General features: G+C 31.9%; 6 protein-coding genes and 1 long non-coding RNA gene across 15 annotated transcripts; 2 read left to right on the forward strand and 5 right to left on the reverse strand.

The window, feature by feature from the left end:
• Positions 1–23: 23 nt before the first annotated feature.
• On the reverse strand, positions 24–10,021 carry LOC115882065. 7 transcript variants are annotated; one of them, XR_004050132.1, is made up of 7 exons: positions 3,534–3,632; positions 3,289–3,413; positions 3,116–3,213; positions 2,797–2,927; positions 2,476–2,736; positions 1,622–2,024; positions 27–185 (listed from the first exon to the last, which is right to left on the reverse strand). It is a non-coding gene; the product is annotated as an uncharacterized LOC115882065 (long non-coding RNA). The 7 variants fall into 7 exon arrangements; XR_004050133.1 differs by having other exon boundaries at positions 3,080–3,213; XR_004050137.1 differs by lacking the exon at positions 3,534–3,632 and adding an exon at positions 9,995–10,021 and having other exon boundaries at positions 24–185; positions 2,797–3,213.
• On the forward strand, positions 3,857–9,163 carry LOC115882063 (protein bric-a-brac 1-like). Of its 2 annotated transcripts, XM_030899888.1 has the most exons (5): positions 3,857–4,456; positions 4,582–4,944; positions 5,002–5,137; positions 6,961–7,134; positions 7,230–9,163. In XM_030899888.1, the coding sequence occupies exons 1-5, from the start codon at positions 4,097–4,099 to the stop codon at positions 7,310–7,312; spliced, it is 1,116 nt and encodes a 371-aa protein (XP_030755748.1). In that variant the 5' UTR covers positions 3,857–4,096; the 3' UTR covers positions 7,313–9,163. The 2 variants fall into 2 exon arrangements, with proteins under 2 accessions (XP_030755748.1, XP_030755747.1); XM_030899887.1 differs by lacking the exons at positions 6,961–7,134; positions 7,230–9,163 and adding an exon at positions 5,788–6,730.
• A 48-nt stretch (positions 10,022–10,069) lies between the features above and the next one.
• Positions 10,070–12,641, reverse strand: LOC115882064 (calcyclin-binding protein). The gene is made up of 5 exons (XM_030899889.1): positions 12,531–12,641; positions 12,265–12,478; positions 12,006–12,202; positions 11,784–11,944; positions 10,070–10,579 (listed from the first exon to the last, which is right to left on the reverse strand). Exons 1-5 carry the CDS (start codon positions 12,549–12,551, stop codon positions 10,498–10,500), a joined length of 675 nt encoding a protein of 224 aa, XP_030755749.1. The 5' UTR covers positions 12,552–12,641; the 3' UTR covers positions 10,070–10,497.
• A 223-nt stretch (positions 12,642–12,864) lies between these two features.
• Positions 12,865–18,809, reverse strand: LOC115882062 (PDZ domain-containing protein 8). The gene is made up of 12 exons (XM_030899886.1): positions 18,457–18,809; positions 18,197–18,397; positions 17,950–18,142; positions 17,690–17,900; positions 17,029–17,552; positions 16,772–16,973; positions 15,608–15,945; positions 15,299–15,537; positions 15,007–15,235; positions 14,783–14,952; positions 14,618–14,728; positions 12,865–14,247 (listed from the first exon to the last, which is right to left on the reverse strand). Exons 1-12 carry the CDS (start codon positions 18,616–18,618, stop codon positions 14,044–14,046), a joined length of 2,784 nt encoding a protein of 927 aa, XP_030755746.1. The 5' UTR covers positions 18,619–18,809; the 3' UTR covers positions 12,865–14,043.
• A 177-nt stretch (positions 18,810–18,986) lies between these two features.
• Positions 18,987–20,506, reverse strand: LOC115882030 (basic phospholipase A2 Cc2-PLA2). Of its 2 annotated transcripts, XM_030899849.1 has the most exons (5): positions 20,340–20,506; positions 19,737–19,794; positions 19,518–19,682; positions 19,231–19,458; positions 18,987–19,176 (listed from the first exon to the last, which is right to left on the reverse strand). In XM_030899849.1, exons 2-5 carry the CDS (start codon positions 19,777–19,779, stop codon positions 19,007–19,009), a joined length of 606 nt encoding a protein of 201 aa, XP_030755709.1. In that variant the 5' UTR covers positions 19,780–19,794; positions 20,340–20,506; the 3' UTR covers positions 18,987–19,006. The 2 variants fall into 2 exon arrangements, 1 of the variants encoding a protein (XP_030755709.1); XR_004050130.1 differs by lacking the exon at positions 19,737–19,794 and having other exon boundaries at positions 18,987–19,682.
• Positions 20,507–21,810: 1,304 nt separating this feature from the next.
• LOC115882036 lies at positions 21,811–22,792 on the forward strand. Its single transcript, XM_030899855.1, has 5 exons — positions 21,811–21,904; positions 21,962–22,180; positions 22,234–22,340; positions 22,390–22,495; positions 22,574–22,792. Coding segments are annotated over exons 1-5 (522 nt in total). The 5' UTR covers positions 21,811–21,903; the 3' UTR covers positions 22,663–22,792.
• LOC115882031 (splicing factor 3A subunit 3) lies at positions 22,678–25,992 on the reverse strand. Its single transcript, XM_030899850.1, has 10 exons — positions 25,782–25,992; positions 25,518–25,724; positions 25,390–25,462; positions 25,243–25,334; positions 24,943–25,164; positions 24,748–24,884; positions 24,534–24,689; positions 23,890–24,073; positions 23,589–23,790; positions 22,678–22,942 (listed from the first exon to the last, which is right to left on the reverse strand). The coding sequence occupies exons 1-10, from the start codon at positions 25,875–25,877 to the stop codon at positions 22,809–22,811; spliced, it is 1,503 nt and encodes a 500-aa protein (XP_030755710.1). The 5' UTR covers positions 25,878–25,992; the 3' UTR covers positions 22,678–22,808.
• Between the last annotated feature and the right edge of the window lie 8 nt (positions 25,993–26,000).

A 26,000-nucleotide genomic window follows, 5' to 3' on the forward strand; every position in this document is an offset into this window, starting at 1 on the left:
TAGTAAGATTTATTAGAAAAATAATAGTTTATAAATACAATTAACATTAATATAATAATTATAGATTTATTTTTAGACATATAAACAGCCAACTAGAATGAAAGTCCTTCGATTATAGATTCGTCTATACCGTTTTCTTTCTGATGTATACCGTATGTCCATATTTCCAGTACTTGCAGATATTTCTGAAAAAAAAATATATTTATACAGGGTGAACCAGAGTTCTGAAAGAGCTCCTTATCAGGTTCCTCTTTAAGAATTGCACTGACATCTTATTTACAATATATAAGAGCAACAGTATATAGAGTACATTTTTAATGATTAATATCTGATTTACACAGACATACAGAGCGATTGAAACTTATTTTTACAATAAAGACATAGTTTTTGTGCAATACAGTGTATTTTATTTACTTCTGAACAGGACAATATAAAGTATTTCCAATAAAAAGTTACCTACTTTTTCACTTTGATAGTATTTAGATGTACAGGGTGGCTCGAATTCGACGCTCATTATTGGGATTTCGGAAACCGTAAGAGATACAGGATCGGTTAAATGGAGGCAAAGTTGCGCAATTTGATGCTCAATAAAATGCCGTATTGCATTTTTATTTTTTTTTTCATTAAAATATTCTTGTGATGGAATTGTCTATACGAAACGTCGGCAAATATCAAAGTGACTATATATAGTGTTTTAAAAGTGATGAAAGGATTTAATTAAATTGAAAAAAAAATCACATCCGTATTTAAAAAAATTAAGTTGATGATGGTCGCCAGAAGCCGAAACGTCAGAGTCAATATTTAATCACACAGAGTATAGAGCAGAAAAAGTGGCCATGAAGATGTGTTTTTCATTTTAAGTTATCTTAACAAATAAAGCCAGGAAACAATAGAAAACAAAATTGAAAATTCCGTTTTTTTTTCGAATATATTCGGAAGTATTCGGAATTTTTCAAAATGCAATACGGCATTTTATTGAGCATCAAATTCCGTAACTTTGCCTCCATTCAACTGATCCTGTATCTCTTACGGTTTCCGAAATCCCAATAATGAGCGCCGAATTCGAGCCACCCTGTACAGAAAATTTAGTAGAAAAATTATATTTCAACACTAGTATTATGACATTATTTATGATATTTTTGTACTAAGCATAAAATTTACAGCATTCAATTTTAGAAACTACAACTTTAATGTAAAAATATATTTGACTCCTTGTAGGTCTCCAAAAATTTTTGTAAAATGTATGTCACTATTCTCTCTATATCTTATAAATAAATGAGAATGAAAACATCTAATAGAAACCCTAATATATGCCTAATGAGTATTTTAAAAAAGACACACATCAGTTGAAATAAATATGAAAAAATTGCGATGTGATGTTAATTTTTTCTAATAAAAACTATTTTATAAATATATTATACCAAGATTTTCATAAAAAAAATATTTAAACAAAAAGGGCCATAAAGATATATGTGTATTTAGTTTCAGTCGATATTACAGACACAAAAAACGTTAAATTTTCCATACAGATTAGTTTCATTTATGTCTTTTCACTATGGAACCTCCATTTATGGTTCCAAATAAAAAACACACTGAAACAATGCAAAAGCAACTAGTTTACCTTATATTATATACTGCAATCATATCTTCATAACAATACTGCATTTAGAAAATAGTAATTTCAAATCATCTTTATATCAAAGAAAAAAGCAGGTTTGGGAGGTACATCATAGAATGGATTTCAATGTTCGAGAATATAATTTTTGAAAGAGGTATTTGCAGGAATGATTTGAAAGCTGAAACCATCTCGCTGTTTTGTTGATTCCAATATTGTTGCTTCAGGTTTACTCTTTTTTTGGCACACATTTTCATTGAAGAGCAGGGTACAATCAGTGAGGTGTTCTTATGAAATTATTCTTTGACCTGAAGATATTTTCTCAAAAGAAAATCTTATTTCTCTCCATTTTACTTGATGTATTTTCCTTTCTTGCTCATAGCAAGCTCTCCTCGCTGTATTATTAGATCTGTAAAAAAAATGTTACATCTGTATACTGCCTTCAGAGATTTCACTTAAAAATACGAATTGTAGATAAATAATCTTAAAAATTAGTTATAAAAAATATTATATAGATCGTACATTTTAATTTTAACTATTAGATTCGTCAGCAGACTAAAAAGAAGTTGATTTATATATTTATTTTTTTCAAAAATTACAAAAAAAATAATCTTTTTCTAAGGTTAGAATCAAAAGTAGTACAAAATTTAATTCAGAGATGTCTTTAACTCAAAACTTTTTCGGAATTAAAAATAATAGATTTCTTTAAATTTCTAAGAAAATTATTTGAAAAGTTTGGCTACTTGACGATAGATGTCAGTGACGAAGGCTTTTTTTAGAAACCTGTATATGGACTAGTTTAAATACTTAACCCACGATGGCGCCACAGGTACAAAAAACAGAAACCTGTATTTGCTTACTTTTAAAACTTTCCGTACGGTGGCGTCAGAATCGATTAGAAAATAGTTCCAAATATTTTCACTAAACAAGTATGGCGCTGTAATCAATTAAGCGCGCCAAAGGAAAAATTTGAAAAGACAGGACGCTTTGTTAAGATGTAAATGAAAGATTTTCTTCTTATTTCTTCACTGTATACATGCACAATAGCATGAAATACCCAATTTACATAATATTGTAGAAGCTGTTAACACTTTTTGTTATATATGGTTAATAAGTCAAGTCTAAAAAATAAATATCAGAATCAGTAAAATAAAATTCAAAACAGTGAAATACAATATTACCTCATTTCTTCTTACGTTTATTATAATATGTTATAATAAATATATAATTCTATTTCTTAAACTGTGACTATGTAAATTGAAATATAAACTTCTAACACTTAACCATAGGTAGCTGCGTTATCACGTTATCACTAAAAGAAAGTAGATAACATTAGTTCTAAAAATACAATGCACAAAAATCAAACACAATTTTTTTTTCAATAGCTATAAGTTTAAAAAAACAGAGATTTAGAATAAATAAAAGACACTGATGAACATTAAAAACTAGTAAAAATATATATACCCAAAAAGAAATAAAATTTTAGATATAAAAAAATACTTAATATGTCCAGATGCATTGTTGCTTATATTCATCCAAAGGATAAATTTTACTGCCTTGGATCCCTATATTCATCTAACAATTCTTCAAATTCAAATCTGTAAAAAATAAATTAATATTATTACATTTTTTGCTAGTCTGGTAATAAACATTTAATAGAGAAACTTAACTACCTTTAATAGGATAATGGGAAACCAATCTTGTAAACCAGAATAATGGCCAAACATCTTATACAAGGGGTGACCTAGGCCTCTCCTTTTAGGCGGTCTTTACGTACTATGTATTAATAATAGCATTCCTAAAAAAGAAAATTATAAATAAAGCATTACGATAGTGTATATTAAAAATGTAAAAACGCTTTTTTATTCCTGAGAGTATTTAACTTTAATTTAGACTTACTCTTTTAAGAAAGACTTACTCTAAAAGACGTAGAAAATACTACTTATTGTTTGCCTGTACGAATAAACATCATCTGTAAACTGTACTTTTAGGAATAAAAAACAACTTTAAACCGTGTTCAAACTCTACCAATTTTTTTCAATATTTGAGTATTACTGGTTGCGTACAACTTTAAACAAAAAAAAAATATACATATGATAGAAATTTTCTTAACTGGAAAATAAACATGGATTGTGGAAAAATATGCATTAATTTCAAGATAAAACGATATTATTTTATTTTTTTGTCAATGCATTTTAAAAAATATTTTAGCATCTGTTTTTTGATTTATTAGTTGCCTAACCATTTTCCAAATATGTCCTCCATTTTCTGATTTGTTTGTAAAAAAAGCTTATTGTGCCTCTAAAAAAACATTTTTTATCGGCCTTTTAATACCGACCTCATGCCTTTCGACGCGTTTTTTAAACTGTAACTCTCTAGGGATAATACGTAAAATCCTCGGGTACTCGGTATCCTGTTTGTGAAAGTGATCAATATAGTTTTAGAATTAGGGACAACAGTATAAGATTCAAGCAGAAAGAAATGGAAGTTGGCGATCAATTTTCGCTGTGTTGGAACAATTTTCACACGAATCTAAGCACAGGCTTCCACAGCCTTCTAGAAGACGAGGATCTAGTCGACGTTACCTTGGCAGCCGATGGCAAATACCTGAAAGCTCACAAAACGGTTCTTTCAGTGTGCAGTCCCTTTTTCAAGGATCTCTTTAGGGTAAATCCTTGCAAGCACCCCATAGTTATACTCCCCGACGTAAACTACGAGGCACTGAAGAATTTACTACACTTTATGTATCATGGAGAAGTGAGCGTTAGCCAAGAGGAAATTCCTACTTTTATGAAAGTAGCCGAAACCCTTAGAGTTAAAGGACTCACAGATAATACTTCTGTAAGTATACTCATGCAGTCTTTGAATTTGACAGTAAGAAATATTTCTTACCTTCTCAAGTTTTGTTTACCTGCCTTTTTTATAACATTCTATATTGTGGTAGGTTAGGAATATTTAAATTTTAGGACAACACAAATGGATTTCAATCAGCCAGTTCATACAGTGACCAAAAAAGAAACGAGTATCGTAAGAGATCCAGACCATCAAGAAAACTGATCAGGCCACTTCAGTCACTCAGGCCGTTAGAAACCCCCAAACCAGAGCCTTCGCAATCTCCAAAGTTGAATCCTTTGCCCCCTCCTGTACCTCTAGTAATGCCACATCCTCCCAAACTGGTTACACCACCCCCAGCGCTCTCTGTAGCCCCACCGGAGGAAGAATCACTAATTCAGCCTTCTTTAGGGTCTCCCATTGAGAATCCACTGGCTTTGATCAAACCAAAGGAGGAGATAGTCGATCATAGTGATACAGGCTCTCAGGGTGCAATGGTAGGGATGATTTACTATAGATTTTTAAGGTAAGAATTGAAATATGTTTTTTTCTAGGATGAAAATATGGAGTTGTCGAGTATGTTGGATATACAGCTTAGTGGAGGTGAACCTTCACCTTCTCAGTTAACACCTCCATGGCCAGCACCTCCGGACAGTTCAGGGATGGGGTCCAACGATGATTCACAACCCGGTAAGCTAAAAAAAAAACTTTATTCCTACCTTATTGTTATTCATGATGAACAAAATTCAATTCGATGAATTTGCGTAGTGTGTCGCTCTTATTAAACTCAGTGTTTGGTGTCGTATTCAAAATTTCTTTTGGACCTGGTTAAAATAATACACAATTTGTTTATTTTTTGTTTTTATATGGCATTTATTTAATTTAATATAGGTTAGGTCCTTTTTTTGTTGTTAAATATATGCAACTCTCTATGCGCTTCGATGTATTGTTGGTTGCAGAAGTAAAAAATGAAATTATTTAAGTTTGTTTTTCATTTTTGTGACCGTTGACTTTGTAATTGCCCAGCTAGTATAGTTGTTTTGACGTGACTTTTCCAGATACAGTTAAAACACCTGCGCCTAATTTAGAGTAAAATTATAATATATTCTTTTATTTTTCAATTTCGCTGCACAACACTGAGATGAAAAATTGAGATTTAACAAGGAAAAGTAGCGTGGAAATAACTTATATATTGCTTTGTAGATAGAGTTATGTGTTTTTTATTAAATATATAGAGCATGTTTAAAAATAATGCCATATCACGTAGTTATTTGGATATTTTTTTTGATGCCTAATGTCATCTGTCGAGCAATCTGATGTTGTGTATTATTTTATCTCAGGTACCATACAGTGCATATTGGGAAAGCGCGGGAATCCCCGACTCATTGTCGACGGTCACTCGTTCTTCAAGAAGTCCGTGTACAAAGGTAAGGTGTTCTGGTACTGCAAGAGCTCGCGATTGACCGACAAGTGCCTGGCCATGTGCTGTACCATGAACGGGAACATCGTCAAGTGGCCCTGTCCGCATAACCACCCCATAATCCCCGACGTGTTCAATCCCGACGAGGATACCATGGTACCCATCGAAAACCTCCAAGAAGTACTCTGGCAGACGTCTTGGTCTTAAAAAATATCTTGTAACGCTCTTTTAGCCTTTTAATTGGACACATAGTGCTATGTCAGTTAATATGCAACCAGAAATACACTGTATCCTAACAAAAAGAAAAATAATATTAGGATTCAGTGAAATGTTAGTTGCATATTTTGTGATTTTTATCACTAGTCGAGCCTATTTTTTTTATAATATATCGATTTTAGTGAATGAAAGATTGAACAGAATAAGAGTATTATTTGTTTTAGAACAATGAGCATGTATATTCTTCTTGCTTTTAAATAAAAACCAGATAAATCTGTGTTTTAGTTTTATAAATTCTTAAAACATTTTTTTGTGATTTTGACGTATTATTCTGAGGATGTCATAGTTTGTAGTTAAGTAACGAATGTTCCTATATCGTTTTTTCTATCAAATAGTTGGGGCATTTTTAGTATTAAATTATATAAGAGTAATAGAATTGTTGAATGAACAACTGAGGCAAGTAAATATAAGTTATCACTCTTTCATATCTGTATTTGATTTTTTTTGTAGAATATACAAGGCTTTTAGTGTATTTTATTTTATAAAATTTACTGATTATTGCAGATTCTCTAGTTTTACATAACATTTTCTTATGTATTTAAGTTAAGTCTAAAATACGAAATATAAATTTCTTTATCATTAAAAAATGGTGTTTGATTTTATGTGTCCAAAACCGCTTAGGCTAGAAGTAAGAAATTTTACAGAAAGTTTCTTGAATGGAATTTGAAGAAATTCACCCCTTTAACAAAATTCATTCGTTAAAAAAATCGTTAGTACGAAATTTTGTAACAAATAACAGTTTTTTTATTCAAAAAATATGCATGATTTTCTAAAACCTTTTATATTAAAACTAACGAACTATTTGGTTATTATTTAGGATTGGCTATCATCAAAAGTGGAAAAGGACAGCTAGTGCTGATACACAACGGACACATGTACACACGTTCCAACACCAACGCGGACAAAAGTCTTTGGGTGTGCGTCAAAACAAAAACCTTGTCCTGTAAAGGAGCAATTCTAACTAAAAGAGGGCAGGTTCTTGGCTCAACAGGTAGGTGGCAATGTTTTCTAAGAATGGAGAATCAATTCAAGATAAGGAAAAATGGCATTTGACCATTTTTTTTCGAAATTTTTTCTTTTTTGTAGATCACAATCATTATCCGATCCAGGACGTGATCAGTCGGATACAGCTCCAAAACGCTCAAAACCGTGCCGCAGAGCAGAGGTGAAAGCAGCACTGCTCTGAAGTTAGGTACGGGATAAAAGAAGAACCAAAGCGACATCGTGCGTCCTCGAGGTTTTTCGTGCCTTCTCGGTTATATGGGTAATACGCCAATCGGATGCATTCGGACCATTTTTGCCACGCCTAATCGTTGCACCAAACGTATACAGTGTGATTCCGGTTTTAAGACAATGATTGTATATACAGGGTGGCTCACTTTTTTCAAAAAAGCTTCATAACAATTATTTATACCAAGGTATAAATTATGACAATCAAGTTTTTATAAACAGTGGGCCACCCTGTGTATACATGATTTTCTCCTGTCTATATTTGAACAAAATTTATTGTAAAAAACCTTTTCTGATTTGTATCACTAAAATTATGACATTTGACAAGTGACAAGCTACTGTCACCTGTCTCACTTCGACCGGAAGTTAAAAGTAACAAAGATTACTAATAAAATCTAAAATTAATATTCCAAACATAATTATTTTATAAAAAAAAATTAAAGGGCGATAGATTAACAAAATACAACACTGTGCGATGGTCTTACCAAAAGAATTTACCAAATATTTGCCATATATTTATGTATATGTACTCCTCACCTTTTTTTATGTAAATTTAGATATATTTTATCTATATCATAGAGTTTATTTTTTATTAGTTAATTTATGTATTAGAATATTTTTTCATTTTATATCCATATAGTATTTCTCGCGAGTTTTGTTGTTCTTCTGACAAATATAGAATCGTATTTTTTTATTTAATCTTGAACGAAATGAATTAAAATTTTATTTTTGAACAAAAAATGACACGTTTTTAGGTGTTTTTACATTTTAAGAATCGAATATTTAATTTCTTGCAATAAGGTGCAATAATATTGCAAAAATACACTTTAATAGAGAATTTTGACTGTTAGATTTATAATGTTATTATTTTTCAAAATATTTAATAAAAGAAATGACATTGAAACGCTTGTTTTATTTTTTTAATGCCTATAAACACTCACTAATAAAAATAAAAAATATATTTAAGGCTTTAAATCCTAGATTATTTATACTTTCATAGATACCTCTATGATATAAGATATGTATTATCATAAATAGGCATGCGACCAAAAAAAAATCCGTCATAGTTGGCTCAGAAATGAAGATCGCCGTCATTTTATATGTAAAATAGGCATGTCATCGATCCTCACGTCAAAGCTTACTTAACGTCGCTTTTTTTTTCGATCATACCATATGTTTCCTTCATTTTCAACATGACTATCTTATAACATATAGACAAAAAGAGATTTTTTAGAAATACAGTGTTGAAATTAAAAATATATATTTTTCCGTTTCAAATTTGCCGCCAAAATGAGTTACTAACCACAGAGATAGAAAACAGGAAACGTCATAGAGATGGAAGAACAAAGAACGACTATTATGTTGACGTCATAATTTAGGTAGTTATAGCGGTAACCACGAAAGTATACACGATCTAAGGTCCAAAGAACATTAGAAAAAAAAATGAAAAAAAAAAACATATATTTCTAGAAAAATATTTTAGTATCTATGGAATTGGTGTTCAAATATATCTTTTCGCATATCTATTTAGACCATACCTTTCTTTTATTGCGTTTTTTTCATAGACTCTGTTTTACCAATTATCTATCCTTAATACTATGTTTTTAAAAGAAATGGTCTAAAATATTGCGCGAAAAAAATGAGGGAATGTATCACCAGAGACAGTGTCTTAACAATAATACATCTCACTATATTCGCAATAATGAAGATTTAAGCAGCAGACTAACTTGTCGAATTTGAGGTTAGAATCTCTAGAAAGCGCATGTGTGATATGTGTGACATCACGTGTCACGTGTCCAAAAAGCTTTAAATTCGTTGCCTATAAACAATAGAACAGAAGTTAGAGAGGATTCCTACAGATGTCATCCAAAAAATGACAGAAAACCGACTCAAGCGAGAGTAAGGCTACTGCTTAAATTTTTGTACCGCAATTAATATACTCTATATATTTAACATTTAGGTGTGGGTTACAAGAGTCACATCGAAGAACAAGTGATCTAAAACGATTTTTTTTTAATTATAGGGTAGATTTAACACCGAAAACATCGAATTTTATCATCTAGATCGAAACATTTAGGAACGGTAACATCTAAACAGAAAAAATATCACAGGAACCTAACCACAATAGTGAATTTTTAATTTAAGCCAAATAAATTAACATGAATACACAGTTCTAGCCATCTTTATCGCTAAAAACATTTTTTTATTGCTGCATATGCAACCAATAATAAGCTAAGAACTAACGAAAAACATCAAAAATTGACATTAATAAAATAGCCCTTAAGTATTATTCATTTAAAGCAATGACTAAAGAATCCAAGGACAAATAACACCCGAGAGCAAATTGTGCCGATGTCACTAAACAGTGCCGTGGCACATATTTTTCTTAACCTAGCTGTTTGAAGCAATATTTATATTTTTTGATAATTGTTTTGACTACGCCTATGGTGCATCATCCTAATTAATTACGAAAAAAACGTATTAAAATGTTAACAAAAGGTACAAAACTAGTATCGACGTATAACACATATCAAGTACATATAGATGTTAATTGAAATTGAAGAATAATTATCGAATTCAATAAGAAAACGCTAAAAAGTTGGAGTGGACTGTTTATTTACCTATGAAACGTAACTCCTGGCTCTTTCTTATCGCTGCTGCTTTTACACTTGAAAGCTGAACAACTAATCACCATTGTAATAAAGTTTATACAAAGTTTACTACACACAAACTATTAAATATTGCTAAAACTGTCGTTGGTGACCAAATGATGACTCATTGTTTGTCATCAAAAGAAAGCTCTCTAAGGTCACAAATTCTGCTGCAGCCTGTATATGGGCGTTACATGTCCTTATATTCTTTAGTCATTGATTTAAAGGCTATATTTTGGTTTCTAGGCAAACTAAACTCTAATATGCAACCAAAAATACAGGTAGAATAACTTTGTAACGCCTAAAATGTGTTTATGTTAATTTATATGATCAATAATTATTGGTTTGTTTAGATTAATATGAATAACACGGAATTACTTCAGCTAAACACACTAAAGAAATTAAATGTTCTGGTGATACCTCCCCACAGAATGAACTGATTTTCGTTATTTTTTGTTTATTTGCTATATTATTTAAAATGTCGGACCTTTGTTTTGGCTCTCTGTCCACGCCTTAGCTATGGTCCTCTTCATTTCGTCGTCCCCTGTCTCATACCTGGACAAAAACAAGAAAAAACATATAAAATCTTTATTTTTACGGATTTAAGCTTAAAAAAATATACAGGTTTCCTCCAAAAAGTTTTAGTGTTTCTTTTTATCATTGAGTTATCAGTACTTGAATTACAGTCAAATAATTATGAATCTTAGAACTTTGACGCCATAACAGTTGTCATATATTATTCTCTCTTTTAGAGAATTTTAACTCTGCCAAAAAATTCTTCCCCAACTTTTTATTTATATAACTCAATAACAAAAAAAAACATATTTGTTGTAAACTTTTTGGTGCACCCTGTATATATATATATTGTGTACCCTTAGATTGAGTATAGAAAGATACATAAACAATCTCAAATCGCTGTTGAAAAATAATATGAATTTGATACATACTTCAATAAAAATTAATATCTGTATAAATAAGCAAAAACATATACAGGGGACGAATTAAAATTTCTTGCTCAACCCTAGAGTCAACCAGAAATAAAACTCCATGGTTTCTTTATGAAATTTTTTTTTAAAAGTATATATTGAACCAAATATATTATTTAAATTTATTCGATGAAAAAAGATGAAATGGCGGTCTGCGTAATAACTTCTTCGTCACCCTGTATACTAGACAATAATTATCACTAAATTCATCATTGTTTATTATTAAAATTTGATTACATCTTTCTACAGTCAATCTATGACTAAAACTGATGTGGAGACTACATAAAAACAATTTCATGGTGGATAGTGGTATTCATAGCTCTGATTATGTGGACACCCGCTATATATAAATGGATAAAAACGAATATCATTATATTTCATGTATATATACTAAGGTTGGGCAGTGTAACTGGAAGTTTTTTCAGTGCAAAATAATAGAAAAACACACAAATATCAAAGAAAAACATCAAAAGTAGTTCATACGGCCCGCCAATCGGAATCCTCACATTTATGCTCTACACTTTATAATTCACATCATTTTACAATTAGTACAATTCAAAAATGTCAGGATTCTTGCACGGGACCAAACATTACCTCGATAATGTGGATTATGATGTCTGAAAAAAGATCAAAAAGACAATGAAGTTAAGATAGAGTCCCAAATAAAAGAAAATAAAAAAAAACTAAGAAACTTCCCCAAACACAGCTGCTTCAGAAAATACTACACAAATGATCTCACAGAAGAAACAGAATAAAAACATTCAAATACGTACATGTTTTTCATCAGGCTCATGAGACTGGCCGATGGATCTGTGTCAGAGTCAAAGCTAGGCGTTTTCTTTGTTTCACTGGTTTTCTTTTCCCACTCTGTTACGTATAGCCAACGGATGTCCTCTTTTTTGGCGGCGTTTATTAAAATCAGATCGTTTTTTACCTGTAAAAAATCAAGATTTTTACAATAAAACCCTGTATAAACAATAAAAAAAAACTATTACCTTAAAAGTACTGTCTTTAGGTTCGATGCAATGAAGGAGCTGAGTTAGTTTGAACACATGGTCTTTGTTTTCTAGGTTTTTTACGCGAAGTTCAAGCGATTTTTCCTTGAAATCGCACCGGACATTTTCTGCAGGCACTGTATTTACTTTCGGTAACGTTAGGTAGAATTTAACAAACTTTTGACTTTGATCCCAGGCTACAAACAAATAAAATCACTTTAATAATGCAACATAAAGACTGTATATAACTTCTGTTTACCGTAATTGGTAATTTTGACTTCATAGGGAATATTCGTTGTCGTTTTAACAGGTAGTTTCGGCAGTTCTAAGGGAATCTCCATTTTAGCTTCTTGCTCCTCCAGTCTTATCACTTCCGAGACAAGTTTTCGTTTCTCGATGGACAAAATATCTTTTACCTTCTGTCTGAGGGCATGTTTCTCGAGATTCTCGATCTCGGCAATGTCTTTCTTCAACTGTGAAAATTGTGGTCAATTAAAGTCACCACTAATAACATTTATACAATACCTCTTCGATTTTATTTGCCATTATCAGAAACAGAAACTCTTTTACGCACCCTCACTATTTATTTTTTTTTCATAGAAAAACATTGACATAAGATTGAAAAAAAAATCGAATTTTCGAGGTTATTTCTGTTCAACCGCTAACTTCACTTTTGATTAGCGATGACAGTTAAAGCCGTAGAAATAAATGAGAAGAACCACAAGGCAACTTAGAGCCATTAATATGAAAAGAAGCAAAAAACAACTAACTTCACTGGGATAAGAACTACTGGCAGTTGAAGCCACGAAAATAAAAAAGAAGAACCCTAGAAGAACTAAGATCCTTTAAAAACTAAAAGAAGCAAAAAATGACTAACTTCACTCGATTCCTGAACAGGACCGTACTTTAGACTTACTTTAAGAAAATAAATCGTAAATGTAAACTTTTATTCTCCAAAGAAGTTTCTATTCAACTACAAACTCGTTTGCAATAACAACTTTAAAATATCACAATGCATTTTAAGTAAGTTTTCTTAAAAGTCGATAATCACTATATAGTTTGCAAATCAAATATCATAACATAAATATAAATAAATTAACACTAAGTCCATAAAACGAAATCTAAATAATATAATAGATATAGGAAAAAGCGTTATGTTATATACTCTTAATTGACTAGATTTGTATGTCTAAACATGTTTTTTTATATAAAAATCCTTTAAAAACCGGCTTAGAACGAAATAAATAAAATATAATACATATATTTATGTGGCTGTGTATAAAAAGCTGATAGCTTTGATGTAATACTAAATGTCTGTAATACACTATGTTTTATATTGAAAAAAAAACAAGAGAGTTTAATAAAAAGGTTGGCAGATATGTATCTAAGTTCATTGTATTTTTCAGTTTATTTTGGCGGTTTCAAGAGTTAAAACAGTGCTGAAAAATCACACAAAATAAATAAATCACTAACCAAGTAAGTATTTATCAATTACTAAAGGATACTAGGACCAATAACAGCAGATACCAAATTGTTACCAGTTGTCACCAAACAGTGCCACTGTAGAGGGATAATTCATTATTCACAGATTTTTAATTATGTTTTTCACATGTCTGCCTTTTATAATAAAATGTACCACAATATAACATCATAAAAATAATTATCAAATTGTTTGTTTACTTATCTATGAAACGTAATTCCTGGCTCTATCTTATCACTGCCGGTTTTACACTTCAAAGCTGAACAAATCACCATCGTATAAAGTTTATACAAGATTCACTACACACAATAAACTATTCACATCCCCCTACGTTTGGCACCAAAAAAAAAAACGGCGTCATATAATTTTAATCACAGATTTTGCTACAGCCCGTATATGCACGTTACGTCTCCTTGTATTCTTTAATCATTGATATTTTTTTATACTTATTCTAGAAAATACTGTTTGTTCGTTTTCTCGCCTTTGAAATTGAAAATTTACGTATTTTAGTAAATTTTCTTTCATGTCATAACTCAAAAAAAATAAAAATAACAACGTTTAAACAATCTTCTCTTGTGTTTGTTGCAATCCAGAACAATAGTGCAACATCAACACGGATAATGCGTGTACTTTGGCATCGGCCTTTCCTATAAGAAAAGCAAGTTTGGCTTTTTCCACTTCCGATTCTTCAGAAGCCATTTTTTTGGTTAGTTCCATGTGATCGGATGTGGCAAGGTCCAGCGTTTTCTTCAGTTCAGCCATCTAAAACACAAATATATCAAAATTATTATCTACATATATATAAAATGTTTATGTTTATCTGTGTTGTCTCTACTGAAGTAACGAGTTGCTCTGGAAAGTTGCTTTTTTTACTAAAAGATAGCTAATTGGCTCTTCTAAAAACTGTCGTCGTCGGATTTTTTGTTTTTCATTTAATTAAAAAAATACTCCTTTTTTATAATAAAAGAAAATACTTCTCGTACATACATAAAAAATATTTAATTGTATGCAACCAGTTATACACTAAAATATGAATAATTGGTTGCATAACCAACAGCAATATAAATTTAAACAGGGCCGTGTTTAATGTTTTGTAAAATGTAAAATGCTAACAAATCACAAAATAACTTACCATCAAATTAATTTTATCTGATTTTTCCTCTTTTCCTAATACAGTATACATTTTCTGCCCACTCTCTTTAGCCTGATCCATAAGACTCTCGTCGGGCGGACACAACATCACCTACATTAAAAAAAATTAATATATTTTCACATTTTTAAGTAAAACTGTAGTTACCTGTTCTAAAAGTTTCGACACAGTCTCCCCAGCTTCTTGCGGGTTCTTTTGAACCTCGTCCAACGCAGTAGGACACTGCGCAAACGGATTTATAGACACCAGCGACTGTTTCCTACTGGGCGTTCGCTGAGGACTGGGAGGTAGACTTCTAGAAGAAAACGACACAGCACCTACAATTTTCTGAAATAAAATAACAAATTTCTTCAAAATACGAGTAAATTTGCCTGGAATTGTCAAATTTGTAACACTGTTCACTCTTTTTAGGTTATTCCCTGAAGACTCATCGTCAGGGGCGACATCTGTCTGTAGGACTACGTCAGATAGAGATACGTCACTTGTCACAGGAATAGGTTTGTCGCTGCTGCATCTGGTGCCGGTTTGACACTTCACCACGCATTTTTTGTGACAGCACATGAAGCATTCTCTGCATTGTACGGCATCTTTCAACCAGATCTGGAAAAAATATCGATATTTTTTACAAATCGATACTTTTACCCGTCCCCAATCAATACAAACCTTCTTAGAACAGAAATCACAGTGAGTTGTTCCATGAAATTGGGTTCGAATGAAGTCATGCTTGTTTCTAGGTTCAAGAACGTCAGTTTTATTATCCGTGGTAGCAGACGTTTTGCGTTTAATTTCCGTACCATCACCAGGGGACCAGGCGAAAGTTAGCAGGGCATCGCCAAAACAAAATACGTGTTCGAAGCCTGAATGAGCTTTCAATGGATGTGAGACAGCCGTAGATGTCAAACCTAACCCAAAAAAATGAATACATATGTCAGATATATCGCCGTTGTACACTTGATATAGAACTTAAAATACCTGGTGGTAGAAAAGAGTATCTCCTTGAATGATGTCCCAAAACACTCACGGCGCATTCTGCCGCAACGTGATTCAAGGGCACGTTCAGATAACCTAGGAGCATATCTGGAGAGCTGGCAACAGTAGCCCACGCGTTGATATTGATGTATTTAGCGCCCTCCCTCGGTGAGAACCTGAAATCGTCGTCAAAAACCACCAGATCGTCCACAGGCATCTCTTTGCCTTTGAACACCTCGATTTGAGAGAAAATTTGCTCAGACTCCAGTCCGTCGGCCTCAGTCCTTACAATTTCCGGTAGCTCAGTGGTGGAATTTTTTTTAACAGGTGCTGCACGTGACCTATGGAGATATTGAGAAATAAAATAATATAAAATATTTTCAATATTTCTTTTTGCAAAAAAAAAACAAATTGGCCTGATTATACAAACTGAATGCTGCTACCAATTAAAATACCTGCATTTATTTAAGAGACACTCTGTAGACTGGGTGTACTCAAGAACGGTAAAATAATAGGATTGCTCATCCTCATAAGACGTACGTTCGCCTCTTCCCGCGCTTCAGCTGACAGTTGTGACGTCATTGTAGCCCTTGTCAAAGCCTTCGTGGCCTTGTCATGATAGTGTGTATTTTTAGTTGCCTATGGTAAACTTATAAAAATAACAGCTGAGAAATTTTGAGTTAATTATTTTGTCAATTTTAAATGTGAAAAAGGTGTCTTTAAAGTTTTTAGAGTTATAGAGTGTGTAAATACGTTCATTTTGTGTTGTGGATTGTGACAAAGTGCTTACTAAGTGCCCACGATTTTGTTTATTAACTATTTTAAAGCAAAATATGGAAGTACTCTAAAAAGAATGCTTGCAAAAGGTGATGCTGGGACCTGTTGTTCTTAAAAATGCATTATCCGAGTATTTAATACGATTTATACAGTTAATTTTCTTTACTGCATACATATAAGGTGTTTAAATAAATAAACTAAATAATGAACGTTTTGCATTCGGTAACCAATAATGCACGTGTGTGTATTATTGGTTGCCGGATAAGGACTAATAATCATGACAAGGGCTACAATGACGTCACAAAGCGAGTAGTTTTCGCATGCACCTGGCGGACACTTTTGGCTGAATGAGCAGTCCTATTAGGTTAACTGTTCTTGGGGTGTACTTACTTCTGAGGAGTGCCAGGAGATGGCGCCACACCTTTCCTTTTCCTCAAACTAAAACTACTAATCGTCTGTGCCAATTTGGCCATATTTTCGTTGCTAGGCATCATTTTCGGTGAACGTGTCTTCTTGTCATCTTTTTTGACACTGTCAACGATCACAAACGATTCCTGCTCGGTCTGTGTCAATTCCGTCTCACTGTCATCACCTACACAAAGATTTTTTACTGTTATTTAATAATTTATAACCTATCCTAACCTTACTTTTAACTTCACTGCCTGTAACCACAACCAAGGATTCTTTTTCTTCAGAATTTTTCCATTTTAACACATAATTTTCAACTAATCTTTCGATCCTTAATGTGACATTTGAACCGGAAATCGACTTCATAAATTTAGCTACTTGAGGAACAGTCCCTACTATCCTATTTTCTACCGAAATCACTACATCAAGGGGTCTCAAGCCTGCTTGAAAAGCACAAGAATTCGTGGTAACGCTGTCAACTATCACAAAACCCATCTCCTGTCGAAATATCACACCCAACTGCGCTTGTTTAAGTTTTGTCATGGTTACTTCTAACATCATCACCGTTGTATCGTCTCTTTGGCATAGAGAAATCCAAGGAATTGAATCTATGGCTATAGTTAGGTAAATGTTTTGGGCATTTTCTGGAATACAAAGTCTGGAGATTTCTGCAACGTTCATTTCTAGCGTTCCAAGCAAGGAGACTTCGCTGTCTTCTAGATCAAGTTGACTAGGATCAGTCTTCACAAAGAAGGGTTTATACCTGGAATTTTTTTTATAAAAAACACCTTAATATCTTTAATAATCATTTAGTCCAATCAAAAATAATAAAAAATATAGAGAGTCAAAAGACTCTTTGATACAGAGAGGTAGGTAACTTTTTAATTATTTGTTATTTACCTTATTTTATAATTTGGTAAAGTGTGTTTTCTCCTAATAGCTTTTTTGATTTGATTAACTATAAGGTTGGTTATGTTTGATTGCAGCTGTCTCCCTTGAAAATGGGACTCCACCCCTAAATCTAGAGTGGGCTCAGTGAAAAAACTAAACGACCAATGCGTGTAGGGTTGTCTTGAAAACTGCAGTCTTGCTAACCCGCTTATTTTTTTCACTAAAAACCATACTGAAACATCAACTATGCTTGTTTAAATATAATTTACCTTTTATTGAAAGAAATGCAGTTTTCCCAAACTTCATTTTCGCATCAATACACAAAAGAAAGTTTCCTGAATAGTCCAAGTTCAGTCCAAGGCTCAGAACTTCAATATGTTCGTCTTTCTCATCTAGTTTAACGTTTTCAACTGTTACTTCTTTAATATCAGGAAATTGTGAGCCTAAATTGATATCTCTGATCTACAATAAGTCAAATTTAATAATAAATATTGCTAGAGCAAAGACATTTTGTACAGAAATAGAATCAAAAAATTTTCCCATGGCAGTTTTGGTTAGTAACTCATCGAATTCCATGGTTAATTTTTTGTAAAGCCATCTTGTTATGGTCTCTGAGTGTCTTAGCTCGTGAAAAAGGAATTGTAGAATCAAACTTATGGCAAGGCCTCCTCTATTTTTATCCGTTAAATCTCCGGTTTCTAACTGTCTCTTAATAGCCTGTAAGGTTTTGATAAAGTTCATAAACATAAATCAGTTAAAACAAGATCTATACTCACATGAGGTAGTGAATAATCCAAGGAATTCTTATGCAAATAGTTGATAGCTTTAGGGCTTTTTCTAAGGTAAACGTAAAATATATAATACTGCACGGAGAGGGTTAAAATAATACCCAAAACTATACAAAAACATACTAATACAAATATTGCGAAAATATCCATTATAAACTAAAGTTTTTATCACAAAAATTAGACCACGGGAATGTAAATGATTAAGTACCAATTGCACGTTTAATAATTTACATGTTACTAACTATTTATTTTTCATTGTTATATTGTTATTAAACAATTAATTTATTATTAAATATTATACTTAATTTTTATTGTGATGCAGATTCTGAACTCTGACTACAATGTCATCCTGTCTTCTTTATATATTTTTATTGGCAAGAAAAAATATGTTTTTTGTACTTTTCAAATAAAAAAAGAAGAAGAAGAACTGTCATCTGTCGATAACGTGTCATCGTCATCTGTTTTTGTTTATTATTTTTATTTTTCTGAATATTCGATGAAAATTAAGAAGTTACTACTGTTTTTACCATTTATTTCGTTAAGAAAACAACATAAATGCATTCTGTATAAACCTCAAAGGCGACGATCTGCAAAAAGCCCGTTTACTAGGACACGGATACTGTCTAAGGCACCTTGATAGAATTCGATCGCATTCGCAAAGTTTTTCAGAACAGGACTGCGGTATTCCATAACTTCCATAATCAATAGCTAAAATGGGGCGCTATTAAATTAAAAATTTACTCAGTAGTGTATTTATTGTACCGCAAAAAGGTTCATCGTTATGGCATTTCCAATAATAAGGTACAAAGTATTCCAGGTACATGGGGCACTTGGCTCGAACATAACACCAATCGTGGAACATACAGCACGTATCGATACCATCTACCGGCTGTCCCGAGCCGAGGAATCCACAAAAACAACCGTAGCCTTTGTAACTAATCGGGTTGCATCCTGTAGCGCAACTGACCATGTTAAAAAGATGTAAGACACCTTGAAATTGAACGAATATAGAGAATTTTAGGAGTCTCAGTGTCTTGTAAATTGTTTACCTCGTTTGGCTCTTGACTCTTGAACTAGGGGTGTTGTTTTGTGTGGTATTTTTGGACTTTTTAAAGCATATCCTTTTATAAATCTACTGTTTGTTGTAATAGAAGATATATTACTTTGTTTGGATGATATATTGTTTATATATTCTTGCAAATATGACTTGGGTGCTATATAAATTAAAGTTATAATATTTATAAAATAAATAAAAGCACTCTACTCACATATTACAATCAGTATATATCCTAAACAAATTATTTTCCACATTATAACAAAAAATAACTGAAATTATAACACTTGTGAGTATATACACCTTATAAACTGTATATTTCACTTCATTTTTATGCACTTTTTTGCTTATTTTACCAATAATCAGTAGGTATGTTAATTTTTCCAACAATTCACACACTGAAATGTATATTTCCCACCACATAGTCTAGTTTAAAATCTGAAGGTGAACATACATACGAACTGTTCATTTTTAATAACAATTATTAACATAATATCATTTTGTTTTCAGTGAAACACAGATTTGAGAGAAACAATGTAACATATTCTTAATTATGTACATGAAAAGGTTTATTGTATTTGTTCAGTGGGCTTTTAATTGCGATTTTATCATTGTTAGGCGATATTCTTATAGGGGTTCTTTAATGTGAAAGTGCTACAGATTTTTACAAGCAAGGTATATGCCATAATAACCCAGATAAATCTTGTTTGTTACGCAATCTCTACTAGCCTTATTCAAAAGATTGCGATCTTTACGAATTACATGGATTTATAGTAATTAAATAAGTCTAGAAGCATTCAATAATATTCCTACATACCGTAAATTATAGTAATTGTTTTCTACTGTATGGTGAAAGTGCTTTTTCAACCGTTAAATTATTCTTTGATTCTTTATCAACATTTTCTATTATGCTGGTGTATAAAATAGAACATTCATTTAAATTGTTAATAAATCTAGTAAAAATTTATTTCTCTAAAGTATGAAATATTTTAATAGTATAAAAAAAAATAGTCCCAAGTATAAATTTTAAATTTTTTATAAAAAGATATCCACAGAATAAATAAAAGAATAATTAGGCAACTAAATATACATGTTTAGTTATTTATTTGTTTTTGACTTTGACTTGTCCAAGTCCAAGACTTTGACAGTCTAAAAACAAAACACCATCAAAACACCGAACTTTCTTAGAAAATGTCTGAAAATGTAAATTTGATGTAAATTGTTGGATATTTAAAGACACAGACAAGAGATATACTGGTAGAATAAAATAAAAGCAAGTAATTTAATATTTATTCAATAATTTTGGATTAATTTAACCTTAAGTATATTTTCAGTGGATCTTTTACGAAACATTTTTACTGTTGCGTCTGCAACTAAGGGCTCTCTTCTTTTATCTTTTATTACTTTATCTGTGTTTTTATATAAGTTATATATAGTTTTAATCCGGTACACTTGGCTTCAAGATGCTATTTTGTACCTAATTTTAGGAAGTCTATTTTATTATGTTTATAAGATACCCGTACCTACTAGCTCTGCCGGAAGGAGTTACATAAAAAACAAGAAACCCCGTTACCCCAAGTACCCCGTTCCTGATTGGGAAGAAGAAGAAAGTCGTCTACTTCGTTTATATGCATATTTTGGAGATAAAATAAACCTTCCTTTTGCTCCTTTTGGACTAAAGATGTTTAAGAAACGAAAAGTTGATATGAACGAACCCATTCCTGATCGGAAAGAAACTCGTGTACTTCGTTTATATGCGTATCTTGGAGATAAAATAAGCCTTCCTTTTGCACCTTTTGGAATGAAGATTTTTAAGAAACAAACAGTTCCAAAAAATTAAATACAATGAAACTGAAGCAATAGAAACATGCTTATAGCGTGCTTTGATTTCTAGAGTTATATTGTGACTTCAGCCTTATTTCAGGAAAAAATCATATAAATAAAACAATTTAATTGGCAAATTGGAAATAACTCTTTGTGTCTCGGCTGTAATGTCAAACGTACAGCCTCGCTACTCCTAATAAAACAATATACCATTTTGTAAACTCCAATGTTTTGTTAAATTTTTATAAATCTCTAAAATATGTATATGTATTTATTTTAATATTTTTATAAATTATACACATATTATAGAGTATTAATAAAACTAGTAAAAATTTTGTTTTTGTAAAGCAATAAATATGTGAAAAGTATAAAAAAATAGCCGCATGTTTGAATTATAATTTTTTTTGTAAAAAGTTATTCCCAGAATAAAAAAAAATTAGATTAGGCAACTAAACATACATGATACATGTCATAAATGTTGACGTATGTATTTTTTTTGACTTTGACAACCTTCAAAAGAAAATGTAAATTGTTTGGATGATAGAGAATAAAATAAAAGCAAGTAATTTAATATTTATTCAGTAATTTTGGTATTAATCTAAACTATATTTTTAGTGGATTATCTTCGAGACGGATACGCGTCTTTTTCAACTGTTCTGTCCCAATACGCTTCCCTAGTTCAAGCTTATTTTTGGTACCTTTTTTTCGGAAGTATCCTATTTTATTATGTTTATAACAAATTCGTAAGGCCCTCGGTACATTCTGCGTTTAGGAACTACGTAAAATACAAGGACTACCGCAAGGAAAAGGAATACGAAGCCAAATATCACAAGAGTAAATATTTTTGTTGTGAAAATTATCTCTATTTGATTAATATTATTTTTTAGATCCCGATCTGTTTTCTGCTAGACTTTCGGCTCAGCAAGATCACGCTCAGAAACTACAAGAGAAATATAATAAGCAATTGCAAGAGCACGAAGCTAAAATGCGTGAGGTAGGGGTATTAAAGAAAAATAATTAAAAATAGTAATAGTGTATTTTAGAAAGCAGAACTTAAAAGACAGGAAGTTGAGAACCTTTTAAACCAATCGGGTCAAGCTGGACACAGACTTGGTGGTCCTGATGGCCAATCAAGGACTTTGAGATCTGGTAATATTATATAGTGTAACCCAGTATAATTTTTTTCGTATACATACATAAAAAAGCAGCTTACTGATTTATTTGTAGATTATAACCCTTTAATGGGTCCTGGAAGTCACTCAAATTACAGACCGCCAAAACGAAGCAAGTGTGGAGGTGGCGGATGTGGACGATAAAAAAAATAATTATAGATTCCTAATTTTTATTTTATAATAATAATTACTTACAGACATTCATGAAATGTAATACAAAATGCTCACACACACATAATAAAAATGACTAAATATAATTGTTTAATATTGGATATATTATATTGTTTGACTTAAAGTAGGCCTTGTCTTTTAAGATCTTCGTATGTTTTCCTGTTCACGACGTTTCCTTGCGAGTCTTCGTACTCTTCTTCAGTTTCAGGCTGCCACCTTTCCGCCTGTTTTTGAACTTTCAGTTTTTCCCACACTAAAATTATTTTACATGATTTAATTGGCCATTAATAGTGATACGCAAGATCTGGCTTTAGTCTCTGTACGAAGAGCACAGTCAATACGCTCAGTACAATAAGATGTGTGTCCTGAACAAAGAAAAAAGAGCAAGTATTTTCCAAATCGCATGAATCTAGCGTAGGATTAAGTGGTTTTGTAATAAATTCTTCTTATTTTTCTCTCTTCTATTTACAAGATCGCCATAGCGATTCGCTTCTAGACATGAGATCTTTTATATCAGAAATATCAGCTACATGCGTTAAAAACTGAGTATTTATAAGTATGCAACCAATAAAACGCGTAATCCTAAAGAATTCTATTCTCAATATGTCATTCTTACTTCTCTTTAATAGTGTTTACGAATATTTATGTGTAATTTCCGCTAAAACGCAAAAAATGGGAAGACAAACGTAAATACCCATCCCTGCTTGTAAGTATTGACGAAATTTTTATTAAGATTATGCTAAAATAGACTCTTATTCATTGTCGACTTTGTATCTACTATGTTTAGCATTGAAATTAAACAAGCAAGCAGAGAAATAATCACTAGGACTCGGTGCAATGCTAGTTGCATAAATTGTGGCGCAATAATAACATATGGCGATAAACAAGCTTCAACTTACGTGCAAGAGCATCTTCGATTTGCGTGACATTAGCAAAATGGGCGGTGTTTGGTATCCCCAGACACCTCATCCCGTGGGCGTGTCTCCACTCAGCAAAATGCCTCTGGAACGCTTTGGGACCCTTGTACACGTAATTTCCGCAAATTTCACAGTTGTAACTTATGTTTAGACCATGCAATTTGTATAACCAGTATGGTATAGGCTAAAAAATAATATAAAACGATTATGTATAGTTTGTCCAGTGATGAAACAATGTACGCGCTCTCTCAGTGGACATACTATACTGGTAATGGAAGCTTACTTTTCCGTCCCAACCCAAAGGAAGGTTTTTGGGATTGTAAGGGACGTCATCGTCATTTTCATCGGGACTGTCATCTTCGGACTCTTCGTTTTCGCTGTCGTCTCTTTCTCCGTCGGTTCTTGCTTGTTTGCGTTGCACGTTCTCTTTGGTTGCCCCTCTTTGAGGACTGACAATATCAGCTAACCTAAGACCAATATCAGTATTTAAAGATATCTAGATAGATAAATAGTGATTCGATATAATAATAGAGTCATCGATTGGCAATTTATTATTTATCTGTATTTTGTCCCACTTCTAATAAAAAAAATGTGTGTGCTCTATGTGCGCATTTGAAGTGAGACTTCTTACTAGCAGCTTTGAAATGTTGAAAAAGTAATAAATTAAAAAAATATTTTTTTACATGTAAAATAAAAAAAGTTTTTTGCGCCTAACAAATAGTTTTTATTCGTGTAAAAAATAGTCTATTACGCGTAGAAACATATTTTTAACGTGTAACAAATAGTTTTATACACGTAAAATAAAAAATTATAAGTTTAGAGTTAAGAGAAAAAATTAAGAAAAATAAACAGGCTCTATCAGTAGTAAATATCTTAAAATCACATACTATTTAATATATAAGATAATTAAATTTTTCATGCACTTACTTATAGATCTGGGCTTCTAACATAGCCAACTCTCTATGACGCAAAAGTTCCTTGTCCTTACTAGCTTTTCCTTTAGTTGATTTTGTCATTAGAGATGGATCCAAAGAACTCTGCCCTTTAGTAGAGAATAATCTTTGAGCCCTTTCTTCCAGTGTCCTGTGAAAGTTTTAATTTTTTTTTCAAAGAAATTTTTAACTGAATTTTTTAATTTTACCCTCCACATTTAAGTCCCAAGGCCAACAAGGCTGACTTCAACCTGTCCAAACCCAGAGAAGCTAACTCCTCCCAACTGGAGAAAGCAGATAGGTCCAGATGAGCACCGACATTAGCTAAAGCTGACCCTGTTTCTTTCTAAATTAAAAAAAAAATCAGAAATAAATAAAATTAAATAATTATAATATATAATTACTGGCCATCCTGGACAATTTCCATTCTCCCACTGTGGTAGAGTATTATTAACTTCCTCTTCCAGTATGGCATCCAGATCAGTGAGCGGTTTGATTCTTTGAACGAACCACGAAAGGTATTCAATAAGGCAGAGTAAATATTTCCTATATTCACCTGATTTACGCTCTTTTGGTATGTCATATAACTGATCAAACATGCCCAAGTACGTTATATAGTCTACTTTCTGAAATACACATTACATATGGTACACAAATACAGGGTGATATAAACAATACATATAAAAAATAAGTATATATCTTACCTCAATGCCTTTTAAATTAATATACTTTTCATAACACTCATGCAAATCTAAAAACTTCCCATACCCTTCTTCATCAGTAAACTCAACCAAATCTGCAAGAAAATTATTTTAAAATGCACTAGTTTTCAACAAATTTCAATAACTTACTTGACATTTCTTCAGATGGGTTCTCTCTGGCTTTTGTCAGTTCATCAAACTCCACCGACATGGGAACACTAATCTACAATTCAATAAAAACCATTAAATAAAGAAAAAATTCAGATTTTATATTGTACCTCGTTGGGATGTTTCCTATAAAAATCCTTAATTTGCTTCAACCTGCTGTAAAACTCATTGAATTCATTGGGCCCAGTGAGAGCGGCCACTTCAGCTTTTCTTTGACCATCTTTATCTTCGTACAGGTCGATAAGACGATTCGTCGAAGTCATGTACCTGTCCAGGAGGTATTTCATGCGATGATCCGAATTTATTTGTTCTCTGTACTAAAAAATGAGGATTCGTTAGCTAACTATGAAAGTTTTCTGAAAAATTGAAGTTACACTGATTTTCTTTTGAAGCATTTCCTTGGTCATTGTATCGACAAGACGCTCTTTCTCTTCATGATAACGTCGCTGTTGTTCTAATATCGTTTCCATTATCTTCAATTCTTATTAAATATCCCGTATTTATAATAAAATAATTAAAAATTCAACCCCACAATAATCAACAACCGTTAGAAGGTTAGACATGCACTCTTCTTCTTTTTAAAATTCTTGCGG

Source organism: Sitophilus oryzae, unplaced genomic scaffold, assembly GCF_002938485.1.
Source record: "Sitophilus oryzae breed Bouriz unplaced genomic scaffold, Soryzae_2.0 scaffold_1745_pilon_pilon, whole genome shotgun sequence".
Taxonomy (NCBI): Eukaryota; Metazoa; Arthropoda; class Insecta; order Coleoptera; family Curculionidae; genus Sitophilus; species Sitophilus oryzae.